The following is a 15,385-nucleotide window of genomic DNA, read 5'->3' as shown; positions in this document are numbered from 1 at the left end:
AAGCTGACTTCAGAGAGGAACAGTGTGGGTTCCAGAGAAATATAGTTACATGTGAGGCGATACTGACTGTACAACTTAACTTAGAATATAGGACAAAGAAAGGCAAATGTACATTGATAGCATTTGTTGATTTAGAAGAAAGCTTTTAATAATCTAGTCTGGAATAGAAATTGTGAAGGTGGCAGGGAAAAACACAGGAAGTGAAAGATTATCCTTCAGCTTGTACAGAAAAAAGATTGCAGTTATAAAAGTTGTAGGACATGAAAGGGAGGTAGTAGTTGAGATTGGAGTGAGACAGAGTTGTAGCTTACCCCAGTGTTAATCAGCCTGGTGTAGAGTAAGCAATAAAGGAAACTGAAGAGATATTTAGAAACAGAATTAAAGTTCAGGTAGAAGGAATAAAAAGTGAAATTTGGCAGTGACATTGTGATTCTGCTAGAGAGAACAAATGACTTGAAAGATCAGTTGAACATAATGAAGGTATTTTTCTGGAGCACTGCCGTACTGATAAATGGTGCAGACAAGAAGAGAGTAGAAATTTTTATATGTGTTGCTATAGTATAATGTTGAAGATTGGGTGAGTAACTAATGAAGAATCACTGATTCTATTGCATCCCAGCAACAATAAACTTACTTCTGTTTATTAACAAAAAATGTACCACTGCTAATCGGCAACTTGTAAGAGTACTCCACAGATTAATTTTGTGTAATGGAGAACTGAATAAGCTAGCTCAGCATGACCAGCAAGGAGAGTCCATAATTTCATGTTACACTACTGATGGTTGAGATGTCTAATGCCTAAGTTTGCCAGATAAGCATAACTGGGCACTGGAGCTGGCTGTGTGCACAGTAATGGCCTGATAAATTGCACAAGAGTCGGTTCATAAAGATTGACAGTGCAGCTAGCTCAGGCGACAGCGACCTTGGTTGGCATGTTCGCTGGTCCATTGTTTTAGTGGCTTTACCTTGGCAGGCAGTGTCCTTTTGTGAACTGTAAATACTTCATCGTGGCTCAGGGGCATAGTTGAGGGTGTACTGCTGCCTGTTGTGAAGCAGTAAAACTCGTTCAGTTGATAGTCTCCACTTCCATAGACTTTAGCCTCATTAAAGGTTTGAATGGGGGAAAAAGGAATTATGTGGTACAGTTTGACTAAAGAAATGATCAGTCGATAGTAGACATACTGCGCATCAAAGGAATAGTCAGTTTGGTGATGGAAGGAAGGGTGATTGGTAAAAACTGTAGTGGGAGGGCAAGACTTAACTACATTAAGCAGGTTCAAGTGCATTTAGGTTGCAGTGGTTATATAGAGATGAAGAGGCTCAAAACAGAATAGACTAGTTTGGAGACCAGGATTAAACCAATCTTTGGACTGAAGATCACAACACCACCTATACAAAATATTAATAGCTCTGTGTATGTTTGTTTTTCTCTTGATTACATGTATTTAAAAGTCACCTAAAATTAACATTTTTGCCATATATCTGTTTGATGTACTTGCATGTTTATTGCTAATAGAGACATCTCTGTTATGTGTTGCAGAATTCCCAGTTTTCCAGGATCATCTGTTGGAACATGAGTTAATTGGTTTGGTTGTAGCAATGTCGATAGATGATGCAGAAAGTTATGTCCGCGCATCTGCAATAAACTGCTTATGTCATATGGTGAAAATTGAACGCTTTTGGGCTGAATGTCTTTTTGCTCAGGACTTATCTGTAAGTATGAACTCATATTTTTGTGACTATGGAAAATTGTGAAAGGCTTTGGGATGAGTGAGCAAATCAATATTGCCTAAACCGAGGGAGATTCACTTGTCCTTGCTAATGCGTTAGTATTGTAATATATGTTATTCAATAAATATTCTTTTGATTAAATGATGAGACCATATGAAGTCTTAGAAAGTGAATTGATAAACCTGACAATTTTCTACAAAGCAGTACGAAATTTTGCTAAATGTGACTGTTTGTCCTCGGAGTCTTTCACGATGGCATACATGAATAAAACGTTCTCGGTTTTCAAGCCATGTCAGTTCGAATAAAATCCTCGAACTTTCGATGACCATCTCCGCCATCGTCTTCAGAAGTTCACTGACTGCCAAGGCTGCTACGGTTTCTTGCTTATATAGGCATGATGACATCATCAGTAGCCAATCAGATAGACCCAATGTGGCACGCACGTCCTAACGACAACGTACTTTTTTGTACTGTGATGAATATTATGAGATGACGGATGGCACAGCCATGGGATCACCACTGCCTCCAGCAGTCGCAAATTTCTTCATGGAGCACTTTGAGGAGCACTTCTGTAGACAGAACTGCAAGTTTGGAGTTGGTGATAATGCACAGAAAAAAGTGAAAACCATTTTGTCAGTGAAAAAGTGGTGGTAGACTATTCTTGTAACATAGGAACTTATTGACTGTTATCATGACTGACTAATTTGAGAAGTATAAAACAGTGACTGGATGTTATTATGCAACATTGTTTTACCATTTATGTTATGAGTTGAAGCAGTAAAATCAGTATTAATGTGCAAGAAAATGCTCTTGCACAACAGAAATGTGCCTGCTCACACATTGAATGTTGTAATGACAGAAGTGCACCAGTTCATCTTAGAAATAATATATCCAAGTATCCCTCATTTGATTTAATGTAACGCTTTCCTAACCCCAAAAAATGATTTGGAACGAAGAAGATTTTCTCAGATGAAGAATTTAAGAGTGCTGTAAATGAATTTATAGTTGTGAGAGACACTATTTTCTAAATGCATAAAATTTGTATCTCATTGACCAAATGCATTATGTTCATTGATGATTATGTTAAGTACGTTGTTATGCTGTTTAAAAATATATGTTTTACCAAGCTTGTCAATCCACCCTCACATCAAATTGATAAGAATCTCAAAGCTACCCATTCTTGTGAAGTCTGTACAAGAATTTTTCCAGAAGATAGAAAAGAAAAGTGTTGGACCCTCTTGGTCTAGACATTTTTTGCTTTCCACGCGATAGGTGGATTGGACAAAACACAAGTCATTTCTAGAGCTTGTTTTCTGATTTCTTTTTAATACACTTATATTTTTTTTCAATTTGACTTCGTGCTTAACCTATCTAGAACTATTTTGAGATACCAATATGTTTGTAACCATTGTTGTTTTATGCCAAGTTGCTGTCATGTTGAACCTTATATTTACCATTGACCACAGAGTTTTAAGGCTCATTTAGTTGGTGCTTCCATGGAAGCATCACAACTCCACAATTTCCTGAATATATCATGTTTTCTGAGCTCTCTTTTTGAATCTGTGTAAAAGAGTTGGCCTGCTAGTGTTTCTGATCCACAGGTACCAAACCTATGGATCTGACGATAACAATACTTTGTGAAGCATTGTAGTAGCCATTATGTGTAGTGTGGACTAATGTGGCAGTCAAGTGTAAACAAACGAGAACTTCCATTACCAGATGGGAGCTAGGAGATGTGCAGGGGAACAAACCGCACCTCCTCCTCAATGGACTGGTAGCTGCCATTTGTGCAAAATGAAAACTGATAAATTGTCATATGGATTATTGATCTTATCTGTTGTGATTGGACCACAGATATTCTCTTCACCCATTTAAAAATAAGAAAAGAAAATGCTGATCAATGCACGACCCAAAGCAAACCAGTGTTTCCTAACAGCTACCACAAAATTGCTTGCTTAGTTTGGCAGTGTCATAAATGTGTTAGTTGAGACCCCCTAAGCAACATCTTACACAATCATAGTCAAAACACAACCTCACCTAAAACTGCCACATTAGTGTCCACATAATAATAGATGTCATGTCATAGTGTCTTTCTGCTTTGAAATGAACAATAAAGCCATTCTTGGCCCATATGGGGACTACCTATTACTTGGCAGAGAAAAGGTCACTTTTACTTTGGTAAATGATCTGTACAGAATATAAAGCCCTATGTAGTACCAACAGTGCATGAGAATGGCATAGCTTGTTTTACTATAGTAAGATACTGGACTCATATTCGACAGGATAGCATTTGCATTCCTGTCTGGCCATCCAGATTTAAATTTCCATTGATTTTCCTGAACTGCTTTGAGCGAATGCTAGAATGCTTCTTTTGAAAGCAAACAACCAACTTACACATTTAGGTTTGTGCTCTGTTTCTAATTGACTGATCATTGAACGGATGATAAATCGTAATCTTCTTTTTTCTGTCTCACTCATGTATACTGCTCTCTTCTTTGCAGCTATCTGTGTGCCCTCTTTTCCTTAATGAACAAGGAAAGTCTGACAGATATTACCTGGAGGTTCTAGAGTGCAGAGATCATGAGGGAATTCATCTGCTAAACACAATAAAGTCTGTGAAAAAAATTAAGTGATCACGTTCTGTTAATGGTGCAGATACATTTTCTTTCATGATGATAGTGTAACCACTCAACTAGCTGGAAATGCGTGGGAATGGCTGGTGGCCTCCACAGGTACTGGCTTTCCGTATTGTCAAGGCATTATGATATGTCATGCCTCGTTGACTCCAACACTACAAGAATGCTCTAGTATTGGTTGCAATAGGGCCTTGTATGCATTTCCCTGTACAGTGAACTACAGTTTTCAGAATCCTTTGAGCAAATCCAGGTCTTCCATTTGCCTTCCCTACTACTGATTTTAACTCATTGTCTTGTTTCATACTCATAATGCTTACATGATGTGATGTGCTCAAGATGTTTGCCACCGCTATTGTAGTCAGATACCCTCAGGTTTATTCTGTAATGCTTACATGATGTGATGTACTCAAGATGTTTGCCACTGCTATTGTAGTCAGATACCCTCAGGTTTATTCTGTTTGTTACAGGCATTACCTTACATTAATCCACATTTAAACAGAGCTGCCATTAATTACACTAACTGCAAACTTTGTTTAAGTCCTTTTGAATTTCCTTCCAATCATTCAACATATTTTCCTGTTGAGAGCACTACAGTCAGTGAACAATCTCATAGTGCTTGCTGTTCCAAAGTTAGTTACAGGTCATTTTTATTTTATGATATGTTAAATAAAGGGCTACTATAAATAATTCATTTGTTTCGAGATCTCTTATGTTTTTCAAAGTATTGCATTTACAGAATAGGACCATGAACTTACCAAGTTAGCATTTTACATTCTGCAAATATACTATGAGTGCCACTCTGGTCACACAACACCCGTCCAAGTGGTAGTCAAGTTCGTTCCATACCTCATGTGGAAACATCCTGTCAGTGGTAATTGCAACAGCATTAATGCCTTCTCTGTGCTGCTCCAGTGTTCTTGGCAGTGGGGGTATGTAAATGCAATCCTCACTATCACTATACTCCAAAAGGGGGAAAAAAATGATGCAATGTGTTACATCAGGTGACCAAGGGAACGGAACCACATCATCTTCACCACTATGCCCAATCCAATGATGCATAAGTTCATTGTTTAGGTATCACTGAACATACGTGCACCAATGAAGGTGTGCTCCCTCTTGTGACAAGATCAAATTCTCGGAATCAGCATTCAGTTTTGTAAACAACCACAACTGCATTATATCAAGGGAAAAGGTACCCATTCAAAGTTTTCTCTCATAAGAAAAAGGCCCATACAACTTCATTTGTGTTGCTTGTACAGAAAATATTAACCTTCGGTGAATCTCACACATGGGGCACGATTTCACGAGGATTTTCGGTGCTCCAAGCATTCACATAGTGGTGATTAACCTTTTCAGATAAGTGGAAGATCACTTTGTTGCTGTATATCGACTGGGAGGTGAGATGTTCATCCAAAGTGCTTCCTGCATTGTGAAGCAAAATTGAAGGCACCGGCTGTAATTTTCCAGTTTTAATTGTTGTACAAGCTGCAGTTGGTATGGTTGAAGAAATAAGCGCCATCATAAAATCTTCCACACAGTTTGCTGCCTATTCAGAGTTTATGGATTGTGTGGACCATTAATATTTGTGGACTGTGTACAAAACTTTATGTAACCCTCTCCACAGTTATGTCAGGCACACATGGTTTACTGGTACTTGTGTGTTTACAGAGACAACCAGTGTACCTAGCTGTCAATACCAGTGCACAGTGCTCTGTTTACATGGTAGGTCTTTCCCATAATTCTTTTGGAATGCACTGTTGTAACAGACATATGTATACCAACACACACAAACTCTTTTGTTAGTTTGCTCTCATTATGTCAAGAAACTGGACTTGTAATGCCAGCTGGTCGGCACAATGTAAACTTGGTGAGTTTATGTTTCTATTTATGCATCAGTCACATTTGTACATGCAATACTTTGGAAAATATAGAGCTTTGAAAATGAGTGAATTGTTTATAGTAGTCTTGCAAAAGTCATGTCTTACTTGTTGTTGTGGTCTTAAGTCTGAAGACTGATTTGATGCAGCTCTCCATGCTATGTCCTGGTCGTTGACGGGACATTAAACACTAATCTCCTCCTCCTCTCCATGCTACTTGTCCTGGGCAAACCTCTTCATCCCTGAGTAACTATTGAAACCTACATCCATTTTAACCTGCTTACTGTATTTGTCTCATGGTCTCCTGCTACAGTTTTTATCCCCCACTTCCCTCCAATACTAAAATGATGATAACTCTGTGTCTCCCTACTTTTAGTCAAGTTGTGCAACAAATTTCTTTTCTCCTCCATTCTGTTCCATACCTCCTCATTAATTATGTGATCTACTCATGTAATCTTTGTCATTCTTCTGTAATATCACATTTCAAAAGCTTCTTTTCTCTTCTTGTTTGAACTGCTTACCATTCACATTTAACTTCCATATGAGGCTGCACTCCAGACAGATACCTTCAGTAAAGACTTCCTAACACTTAAATTTATAATTGATGTTAACAAATTTCTGTTCTTCAGAAAAGCTTTGTGTGGTGTTGGAATTCTCCATTTTGCTATATCCTTTCTCCTTTAGCCGTAATCGATTATGTTACTGCCCAAATGGCAAAAGTCGTCTACTACTTTGAATGTCTTGTTTCATAATCTAATTCCCTAACATCATGTGATTTAATTCAATTACGTTCTATTATGCTTGTTTTGCTTTGATTGATGATCATCTTATATCCTTATCTTAAGACTCTGTCCATTCCGTTCAGCTGTTCCCCCTAGTCCTTTGCTGTCTCTGAGAGAATTACGTCATTGGCAGACCCCAAAGGCTTTATTTCTTTTACCTGAACTTTAATTCCTTTTCCAAATTTTTCTTTGGTTTCCTTTTCTGCTTGCAAATGTAAGATTGGGGATAGGCTACAACTGTGTCTCGCTTCCTTCTCAGCCAAGTTGTAAATAATTAGTGTATTCCAATCAACTTTATCAAAAGCTTTCTCCAGTCTACACACGCTATAAACAGAGGTTCGCCTTTCTTTAAGCTATCTTCGAAGAAAGGTTGTAGGGTAAGTTTCACATTGGAAGTTCCTACATTTCTCCAGAACCCAAGGTCAACTTCTGCCAGTTTTTCCATTCTTTTGCAAATAATTCATGTATTTTCCAACCATGACTTATTGTACTGATAGCTTATTAATATTCACATCTGTAAGCACCTGTTTTCTTTGAATTTGGTATTATTACATTCTTCTTGAAGTCTGAGGGTACTCTGCCGGTTGTACATGTTACACACCAGGTGGAATAGTTTTGTCATGGCTTGCTTTCCCAAGGTTACCAGTAGTTCTGAGGGTGTGTCACCTGCCACAGGGGTCTTGTTTTGACATAGGTCTTTCAGCGCTCTGTCAAATCCTTCTTACGGAATCAGCTCTCTTATCTCATCTTCATCTACTAGTACTGGAGCTCGATACTCTTCTCCCCAAAGGCCTCTTTAATTTTGATACAGGGTGTTCGGAAATTCCCATTACAAACTTCTGTGACTTGTAGAGGGGAGTTAGTACACAATATTTTGAATAGGGACCAATGTCTGGAAACATACCATTTCCATTCTCAATTCAGATGTGAAACTCATCCACTTCTGCTTGAACAATTGAATTAGACATGACACAGTACAATTATTAGGTTACAGTTCGAACGGAAACATAGTAAAACATTCATTTGTCACTTAAGCATATTTGTTTGTATTAATATGTAAACATTACATGTCTGCATGATTCCAAAACAAAAAAGAACCCAGCATACTGCGCGCACAGAACAGTACTGATGTGTTACAACAGCGGCTCGATGTGCTTAAGTGATAAATGGATGTTTTGTTATGTTTGCTTTCGAATTGTTACCTAATAATTGTACTGCATCATACCTAATTCAATTCCTCAAGCAGAAGTGGATGAGCTAAACATCGGAATTGAAACCATCGTAGAATGAAAACAGCGCATTTCTGGACACAGGTTGTTATTAAAAATATCATGTATTCACTCCCCTCTACAAGTCCAAGAAGTTTGCAACGGGAACTTCCGAACACCTTGTATAGGCAATACCCATCTTCCTCCTAGTTATACATGCTTATATGACCTTGCATTTGTTTTCTAGCCATTCCTGATGAGCTATTTTGCACTCCGTTTTCTAGAAGTTTGTATTGCCTTTTGCCTGCTTCATTTGCTGCATTTTCATATTTTCTCATTTTGTCAATTAAATTCAGTTTCTCCTCTGGTATCCAACAATTTCTAGTAGGTCTTGTCTTTTTACCTACTTGGTCTTCTGCTGCCTTCACTAGTTCAGCTCTCAAAAGTATCCATTTGTCTTCTACTTTATTCCTTTCCCTTGTTTCATTAAATCATTGCCTAACATAAACATTTGTCTTCTACTTTATTCCTTTCTCCTATTTCATTTTATCATTTCCTAATGCTCCCTTTGAAATTCTCGACAACTCTGGTTTTATGCAGGTTCCTTCTGCTTAATACCCCAACTTTTTGCAATTTCTTCAGTTTTAATTTATAGTTCATAAACAATTAATTGTGGTCAGAGTCCATATCTGTCCCAGGATATGTGTGCAGTTCAAAAATCTGTTTCTGAAATTTGTGTGTTACAATGCTCAACCTGTCGACCGTGATCGACTAGTTGGTCCCCATGGCTTTATGAGTCGATCTTTTAATACCTTTGTGTGAAATCTGTTTAAATGAGTTGCTTTTGTAAAGTTCCAGTATTTACAATGAGTATTTAGCATGGTATTTGTTGGTGGTAAATCTGATAACACCATCTCCATCTCTTTAATCTCCATCTACGTTTTGCCACCTTTAACACTCACGCAAGGCAACAGTCTTTCCCCCTGCATGGTGAGATTACTAGTTGTGAACTGTAACTTTGTAGGTAGTGAGTGGGGGTTGCAGTGACAGGGGAGAGCACTCTCTGTGCTATGGGATGAGATGGGGAGCATGGTGCAGGACTGAACGAACTCTGCCTCCAGTAGGCAACACAAATCTTTGTGATTTTCCATGAAACGACAATGTGCATGATGGAGGTAATGGTCATTAAATACTTAGTGTTATCGAAACTGAGGTTGCTGTTAGTACTGACATGTCAAGTAACTGCCTCATCTTTCAGACTGTGTAAGGTTGGTTCTGGCAAATTATTCACCAGATTATTATAAACTGAATAATGTGCAAAGTCAAGTATTTCACTAAACTCTTTGAATATTTATGACGGTGTCTTTTTTTTAATTTTTTCACTTGTGTAGTATCTTGAAAATTGAGTAACAGGCCTGTAACTCTTGACGGAGAGAAAATTACCTTTTATGTATTTTGTGTAATTAAAATAGTTAATTTTGGCTATAGTGTTGTTTTCTGTTGAAACCTTTATATATTCTTAAGTCTGTAGATCTCTAAATAGACTAAATTGCATGTAGTAAATCTCAAACCCAAAAAGGTTGAACATTTCTGATGTAAAAGTCAGAAATTCTCCAGTGGCCCCAGGTCTGTGTCTTATATATATGCTCTTCTTTAATGAGTCTTAAACCAAGTGTAAGTGATGATTAAATTATGTTTGTACTGAAGTCTGTTAGGTGGTGTCCACTTTCGTACCTCCACCCCCCCTCCCATCCCCTCCCCTCCCCTCCCCCTCAGAGGCTACTACCGTCTAGCTACACATGGTCCAAATAATGTACCTGTAACACCTTTGTTTGATGAGCCTATCAGAATTCAAAAAAGTGACTGGTTGCATATTATATCCACATCTGTTGCCAATTTAAATCACATTTACAGTTCACCATCAACAGTGGAAGTAGTGATTAAATATTGTGACCAGATTTTCAGAGACCACCAGTAATGCTACTGCCTGATTTAAATGATGCTGACTAAAATTTTGTGCTCTGAACACAGTGATCAACACAAAAATTTCCCTCGCCAAAATGTTTTGTGAAATCTTTAAACATGTAATAATTAATCTGTGTGTGATCTCATATGTAAAACGAGGAAATAATTGATAGTAGAACCCCATTTTTTTTTCAGGGTAAAATGACCAACATTTTGAAAAAAGATACAGAAGGTATAGTGCGAAAGGAAGCAGCAGCTCTAATGACTGAACTGTATGAACATGATAAGCTGAGGTGAGTTTTCCAGGTGCATTACAGGCTAACATTCACTACGGATGCCAATCACTTCTCAGATATGTAGTTTTTGGATATCCAATAAATTAAGAACATATGTGCCATTTTATTTAAGGTAATGTGCAAGTTTTTTTAAGCCAATGTGACCACACAGCAATTGTATTTCTGTAATTTTTTGTATTTATGGTATGTGAAGTTCAAAATTCAAATATCGACATCCCAGAGCAGTTCGAATGGACTCTCAGAATTTTTGAGAAAATCAAATTCGAAGTTTTCCTAGTGACTTTAATTCACTAAGGTAGGACAATTTTTCATGACCCATTTGGTCATGTTGGTAACACTTGAGAGTGGTTATCACATGTTCGAGTCTCAATTCAGTCAGTATTACTTTCGTTTGCCACTGGTTTCATTCAGTTTGGATACATATGTCATTTAAATGTGAAATTTATCAAAAATATGCTACGTATCACATATTTTTGCCTGTGAGTTGAGTGTAAATGTAATAATAGAGAATGCCTTGTTCCAGATAGACTTAACAGTACTTGTTATCTGCATCTGTTTACAAACTTTCAGTATGTGTGTCACTATGAGTTGATGGTGTTGACGACAGTTGTAGAAACTGAGATCCAATGCCAGTACACCAACCTTTACCCTATTAGAATTACTTGTGAAGCTGGCCGCAGCTAACTGAAGGCAAAAAGATTTTGGTGAATTCCTCAGTGCATGGAATAGAGCCGACACCTTTTGCAAGGGATAGATGTAGCTGCAGCAGCATTGACTTACATTGTGAAGCAGCTGATACAGGGTGTATTCTCCCCAGGACAACCAGAAATTCCAGTAAAAACTCAGGAGTTTTTCCATCCAGGAGAAAACTAGTAAAAACCCTGGAATTTTTTTAGAATTCTGGGAATTTATGAGTTTTAGTTTCCCGTTAAATTTTTGTAATTTTGACTGGTAAGAACTGATACTGAACAAAGAATTTTGCTTTAGCCCACACTGCAGAATGATACTGCAGCAATAAAACGTAAAATGAGGAAAAGCAAAGTCTGCCGCTCGTGGTCTCGCGGTAGCGTTCTCGCTTCCCGAGCACGGGGTCCCGGGTTCGATTCCCGGCGGGGTCAGGGATTTTCACCTGCCTCGAGATGACTGGGTGTTTGTGTTGTCCTCATCATTTCATCATCATTCAGGAAAGTGGCGAAATTGGACTGAGCAAAGATTAGATAATTGTACGGGCGCTGATAACCACGCAGTTGAGCGCCCCACAAACCAAACATCATCATCATCAACGAGGAAAAGCAAAACAAAACTTAAGTTGCAATTGAAATGTGTCATTTATAATAACAAAAAACAGAGCACACACAAGCATCTGCCAACAGCAAAATGTGTCAAAGGCTTTAGGACGAAGACTTTGCAATACTTCATAACAACAAACTGCTTCCGATGAGCATGATGTCACAATGGTTTACATTAGGTTCATTTGAACAGTTGCCAGCGTGTTCAGTCGCATGCACAGTTGAGTCACGTATGAGCAGTACCCGATCTCACTTATGGCTACTTTAGGTGCAGCTGTTAGCTGCATCAACAGTAGCAACAAGAAACTAGATGCTACCCAGAAAAATTTTTCTGGTGCGCCCGAGCTGCCAGATTCGTGCATACCCAGAGTAGTCTCAGTTGTAGTGTTTATGTTTATTAGTCTCTTGTTTCCTCTTTGCTTACAGCTCTCATTTAAAAAAAAAAAAAAAAAAACTGATTTCTGTGGCCCTGAGCTAGCAAGTGAATTAAAATACATTCATGTAATTATGGAAGAGTAAAATATATTGTTAGTTTCAGTTTCCTGATTTTATTTTATTAGCAGGTTTTTGGCAGTCAAGCATTGATTGCCTTGCAGAACAATGAAATTATTTTTGTCGATTTGCTAAAGAAATTTGGCTTTTATTAATATTTTCTGCGAGGCAGTCAATTTATTTGAAACTAAGTGTTTCATTCCACACTATTGGCTAGTGTCAACTGTTTGCTGAATTACAGGTGCCCATTGTAATCTTATGGCACATATGGCATTATGCCATAATAAAGAACCAAACATGGGATAATACAGTACTGGTACTCCAAGAAAATTTGCAGCCCGAAAACCACACTGAAAAGCTTAATATCAGCCTACTTCTCTGTGAATCTAGACATACAAATGTGTTCTCTCAGCCAAATTAGCCATTTTAGTGTGGCTTATGAAATTCCGATTTTCTTGGAGTAACATGCAGTAACGCCATTTTCTGGTGCTCTCTGACAACTGCTGAATTCTAAAGGTCACGGGAAAATATTGCAAATGGTGGTTGAAAAGCATTATGTTTATAGTAAGTTTCATTTTATGCAAGATGAATTATGTTACATGTGCGAATGTGCTTTGAATTTCTTAAATCACAGAGCATTTGATTCTCATTTAAAGCTTAACACTTTGAAGCCCAGAAGAATTTTGATCCCAGAAAACCAGGCATTTAGGTCATTATTTAAAATTCTACTAACACATTTGTGTGATGTGTATATTAACCCTGTAACTTCTCTGGATGTGTTAACGTGTGCACCTGTCCCTGTGTGCTCTGAATGTGTTTACATGCGCCACCAGTCCTTCTGCCTGGTACTCTGAACATGTCTACATGTTCAGAGCACACAGGGACAGGTACAAAGACGCACGCGTTAACACGTCCAGAGCAGTTAAAGGGTTAAAGTATATCATGTACCAAAAAAGACAAATATTATATGTGAAAGCTTAGCTTTTCCTGGTGCTACAGTATGTACATTAATTTAAACCATGAACTTTTCCTGTTTACGTGTTCATGCTAGTGAACAGTGATGTTGCTATTGGCTGACTATATCACGTGCCCTGTGCTCTGAATATCTGCTATCATCGAATCAGCTGGCGAGATCACATGACATGAGTTATGATTGGCTTACAAAAGCAAATCACAATCTCGATTGCAATGCTTCAGAAACTAACGTGCTGTGTGTGGTGGAATTCAAATATTTACTTTCATAATGCGAAAATATGCAATCTAGATGTTGCTGCACATCAAAGATCTTTTCAAAATGCATCCTTTTCTTTTTGGGGTGGGGGTGGTTTGTTTTCTAAAGTGCTTGGAAATTGGTGTACACTGGTGTATGAACCTTAACCATTCAAAGGGTTGATATGTTTTAAAGTTCCAACGGAAAGTATACTGTCACTTAACACAGAGAAAGTGTATTTTTAACTGGGAAATCCAGGAAAAATCTGGGAATTTTTTTTCCTTGTCCACGTACACACCCTGTGATAGAGTTTTGCGATGATGTGCATGAATATCTTGTAATACGGTAAAAAAAAGATTGTAATGCTAGACATGGCCAGTGGAAATTTTCTTGGTCCCTTGATGGCACAAGATGATGATGTTGAAGTCCCCTTACGCACTGAAGTTTCAAGATTACGCTTGAGAGTGTCCTTGTAAATTACAAGAAAATCATCACAGAAAATAATCTTGAACCAACATCGTCAGTAGTAATTGTTCCGTTATACATTATAGACTTTACATCATGAAAAGTTAATTGTGTATATTGAAGAAGACAAAAAAATGTTTTTATGAACTTGCATCTTTTCGCTGGGAAATTATGAGCCAAAGGAGAAAAAGGCAAAACAATACAAGGACAGCTGTTGTGGAGGAATTGCTGAAATAGAAGAAACATTGCTCTGAGGAAGCTTGACAGGGCTACCCACAAGGTATGACCAGGAACTACTACTAGGAGGCTGCTGCAATTCAGTTTGAAAAATTTTTATTTCAGAGCTTCTTATAGGTGGTTTCAGAAATTCAAACAGAGGTATCAGATTCATCAAAGAAAAATTGTAAAGTTTGTAATGGAAAGAGAAATCACAACAATGAGTGAAATTATGGATGCTACAAATACCAAACCTTGACCCCAATTTCGCCATTAATACAGACCAAACGGGTATTGAAAAAATTCTTTTTTTTAATTTTCATAATTAATCAAAGTATAGATCTTTGAGAGTAGCGTTTTTTGTAGCTTCACTTTTCCCCTGGGTGCCAGTAACTTTTGAAGATCTCTGATGAGTAAAGGATCAAAGGTGATGCTAGTGACGAGACTGAAAATGAATAAAGTCTGCCATTCCTATCCTGCACAGAACTCTGTTACCCTATCAGCAAAATTATTGCCCTTTCCTACAAAAAAACAACAGGTTCATTTGAACCCAGGCTTCAAGATTCGGTCGATGAATATCTCAAGAAATACCGAAACATTGCAGTCACATCATCAAAATTGGGAGAGTCGACTACAACACTTTAAAGCCATATGTAAAAGTGGACAAGTGTCTCTTACTAATTGGTTCTTGGGCAGCACGTACCAAATCCATGTTCTACAGCGAAGTTTTTTGGAGATCGTGCACTGAACAAAACACACCCCTTTAATACAGTCTTGTGATGTGTATTTTTCCCATGAAGTAAAACACTTCATTAATTGTCTGCAAAACTAAACATGCCTGATCGAAAAAGGATGTGATGTAAGCGATAGAGAACATTGCATAAAACTTCATTCAATTGTTCATCACCAGTTGTTCACTCTAATCGTAGGTGAAATGATCAGGTATGCGCATTGTGTCATGTATTTTTACTGCAAGACAAAAACTAAGCCTAAGTGTACCTGATTGAAGGAGGTCATGAAATAAATGACAGAGAAGACTGTATGAAACTTCATTCAGTTGTCCATCCAATCTTGGCTGGAATGATCACATATGCATGGTTTGCTCCAAAGTTTCCGATAAAAGAGAAATGTGAATGAAGTTTTCTTTCCAAGTGATATACTGGGAAAAAATTGCAGTATGTCATGCTTGTTGCTGTGCAAATGTTTGTTTGCCTTGTT

The 15,385-nt window shown here is 37.8% G+C and overlaps 1 protein-coding gene across 1 annotated transcript in view; it reads left to right on the top strand.

Moving 5' to 3' along the window:
- The window catches only part of LOC126162549 (uncharacterized), a 126,695-nt gene that overhangs the window by 87,902 nt on the left and 23,408 nt on the right, over positions 1-15,385 (top strand). The window contains exons 7-8 of the mRNA XM_049919130.1: positions 1,541-1,713; positions 10,395-10,492. Coding sequence (XP_049775087.1) covers positions 1,541-1,713; positions 10,395-10,492 — 271 coding nt within the window. The remainder of the gene's footprint in view (positions 1-1,540; positions 1,714-10,394; positions 10,493-15,385) is intronic.

Source organism: Schistocerca cancellata, chromosome 2, assembly GCF_023864275.1.
Source record: "Schistocerca cancellata isolate TAMUIC-IGC-003103 chromosome 2, iqSchCanc2.1, whole genome shotgun sequence".
Lineage (NCBI taxonomy): Eukaryota > Metazoa > Arthropoda > Insecta > Orthoptera > Acrididae > Schistocerca > Schistocerca cancellata.
The sequence above is the reverse complement of the archived record's forward strand: the minus strand, read 5'-3'. Positions and strand labels throughout refer to the sequence as shown.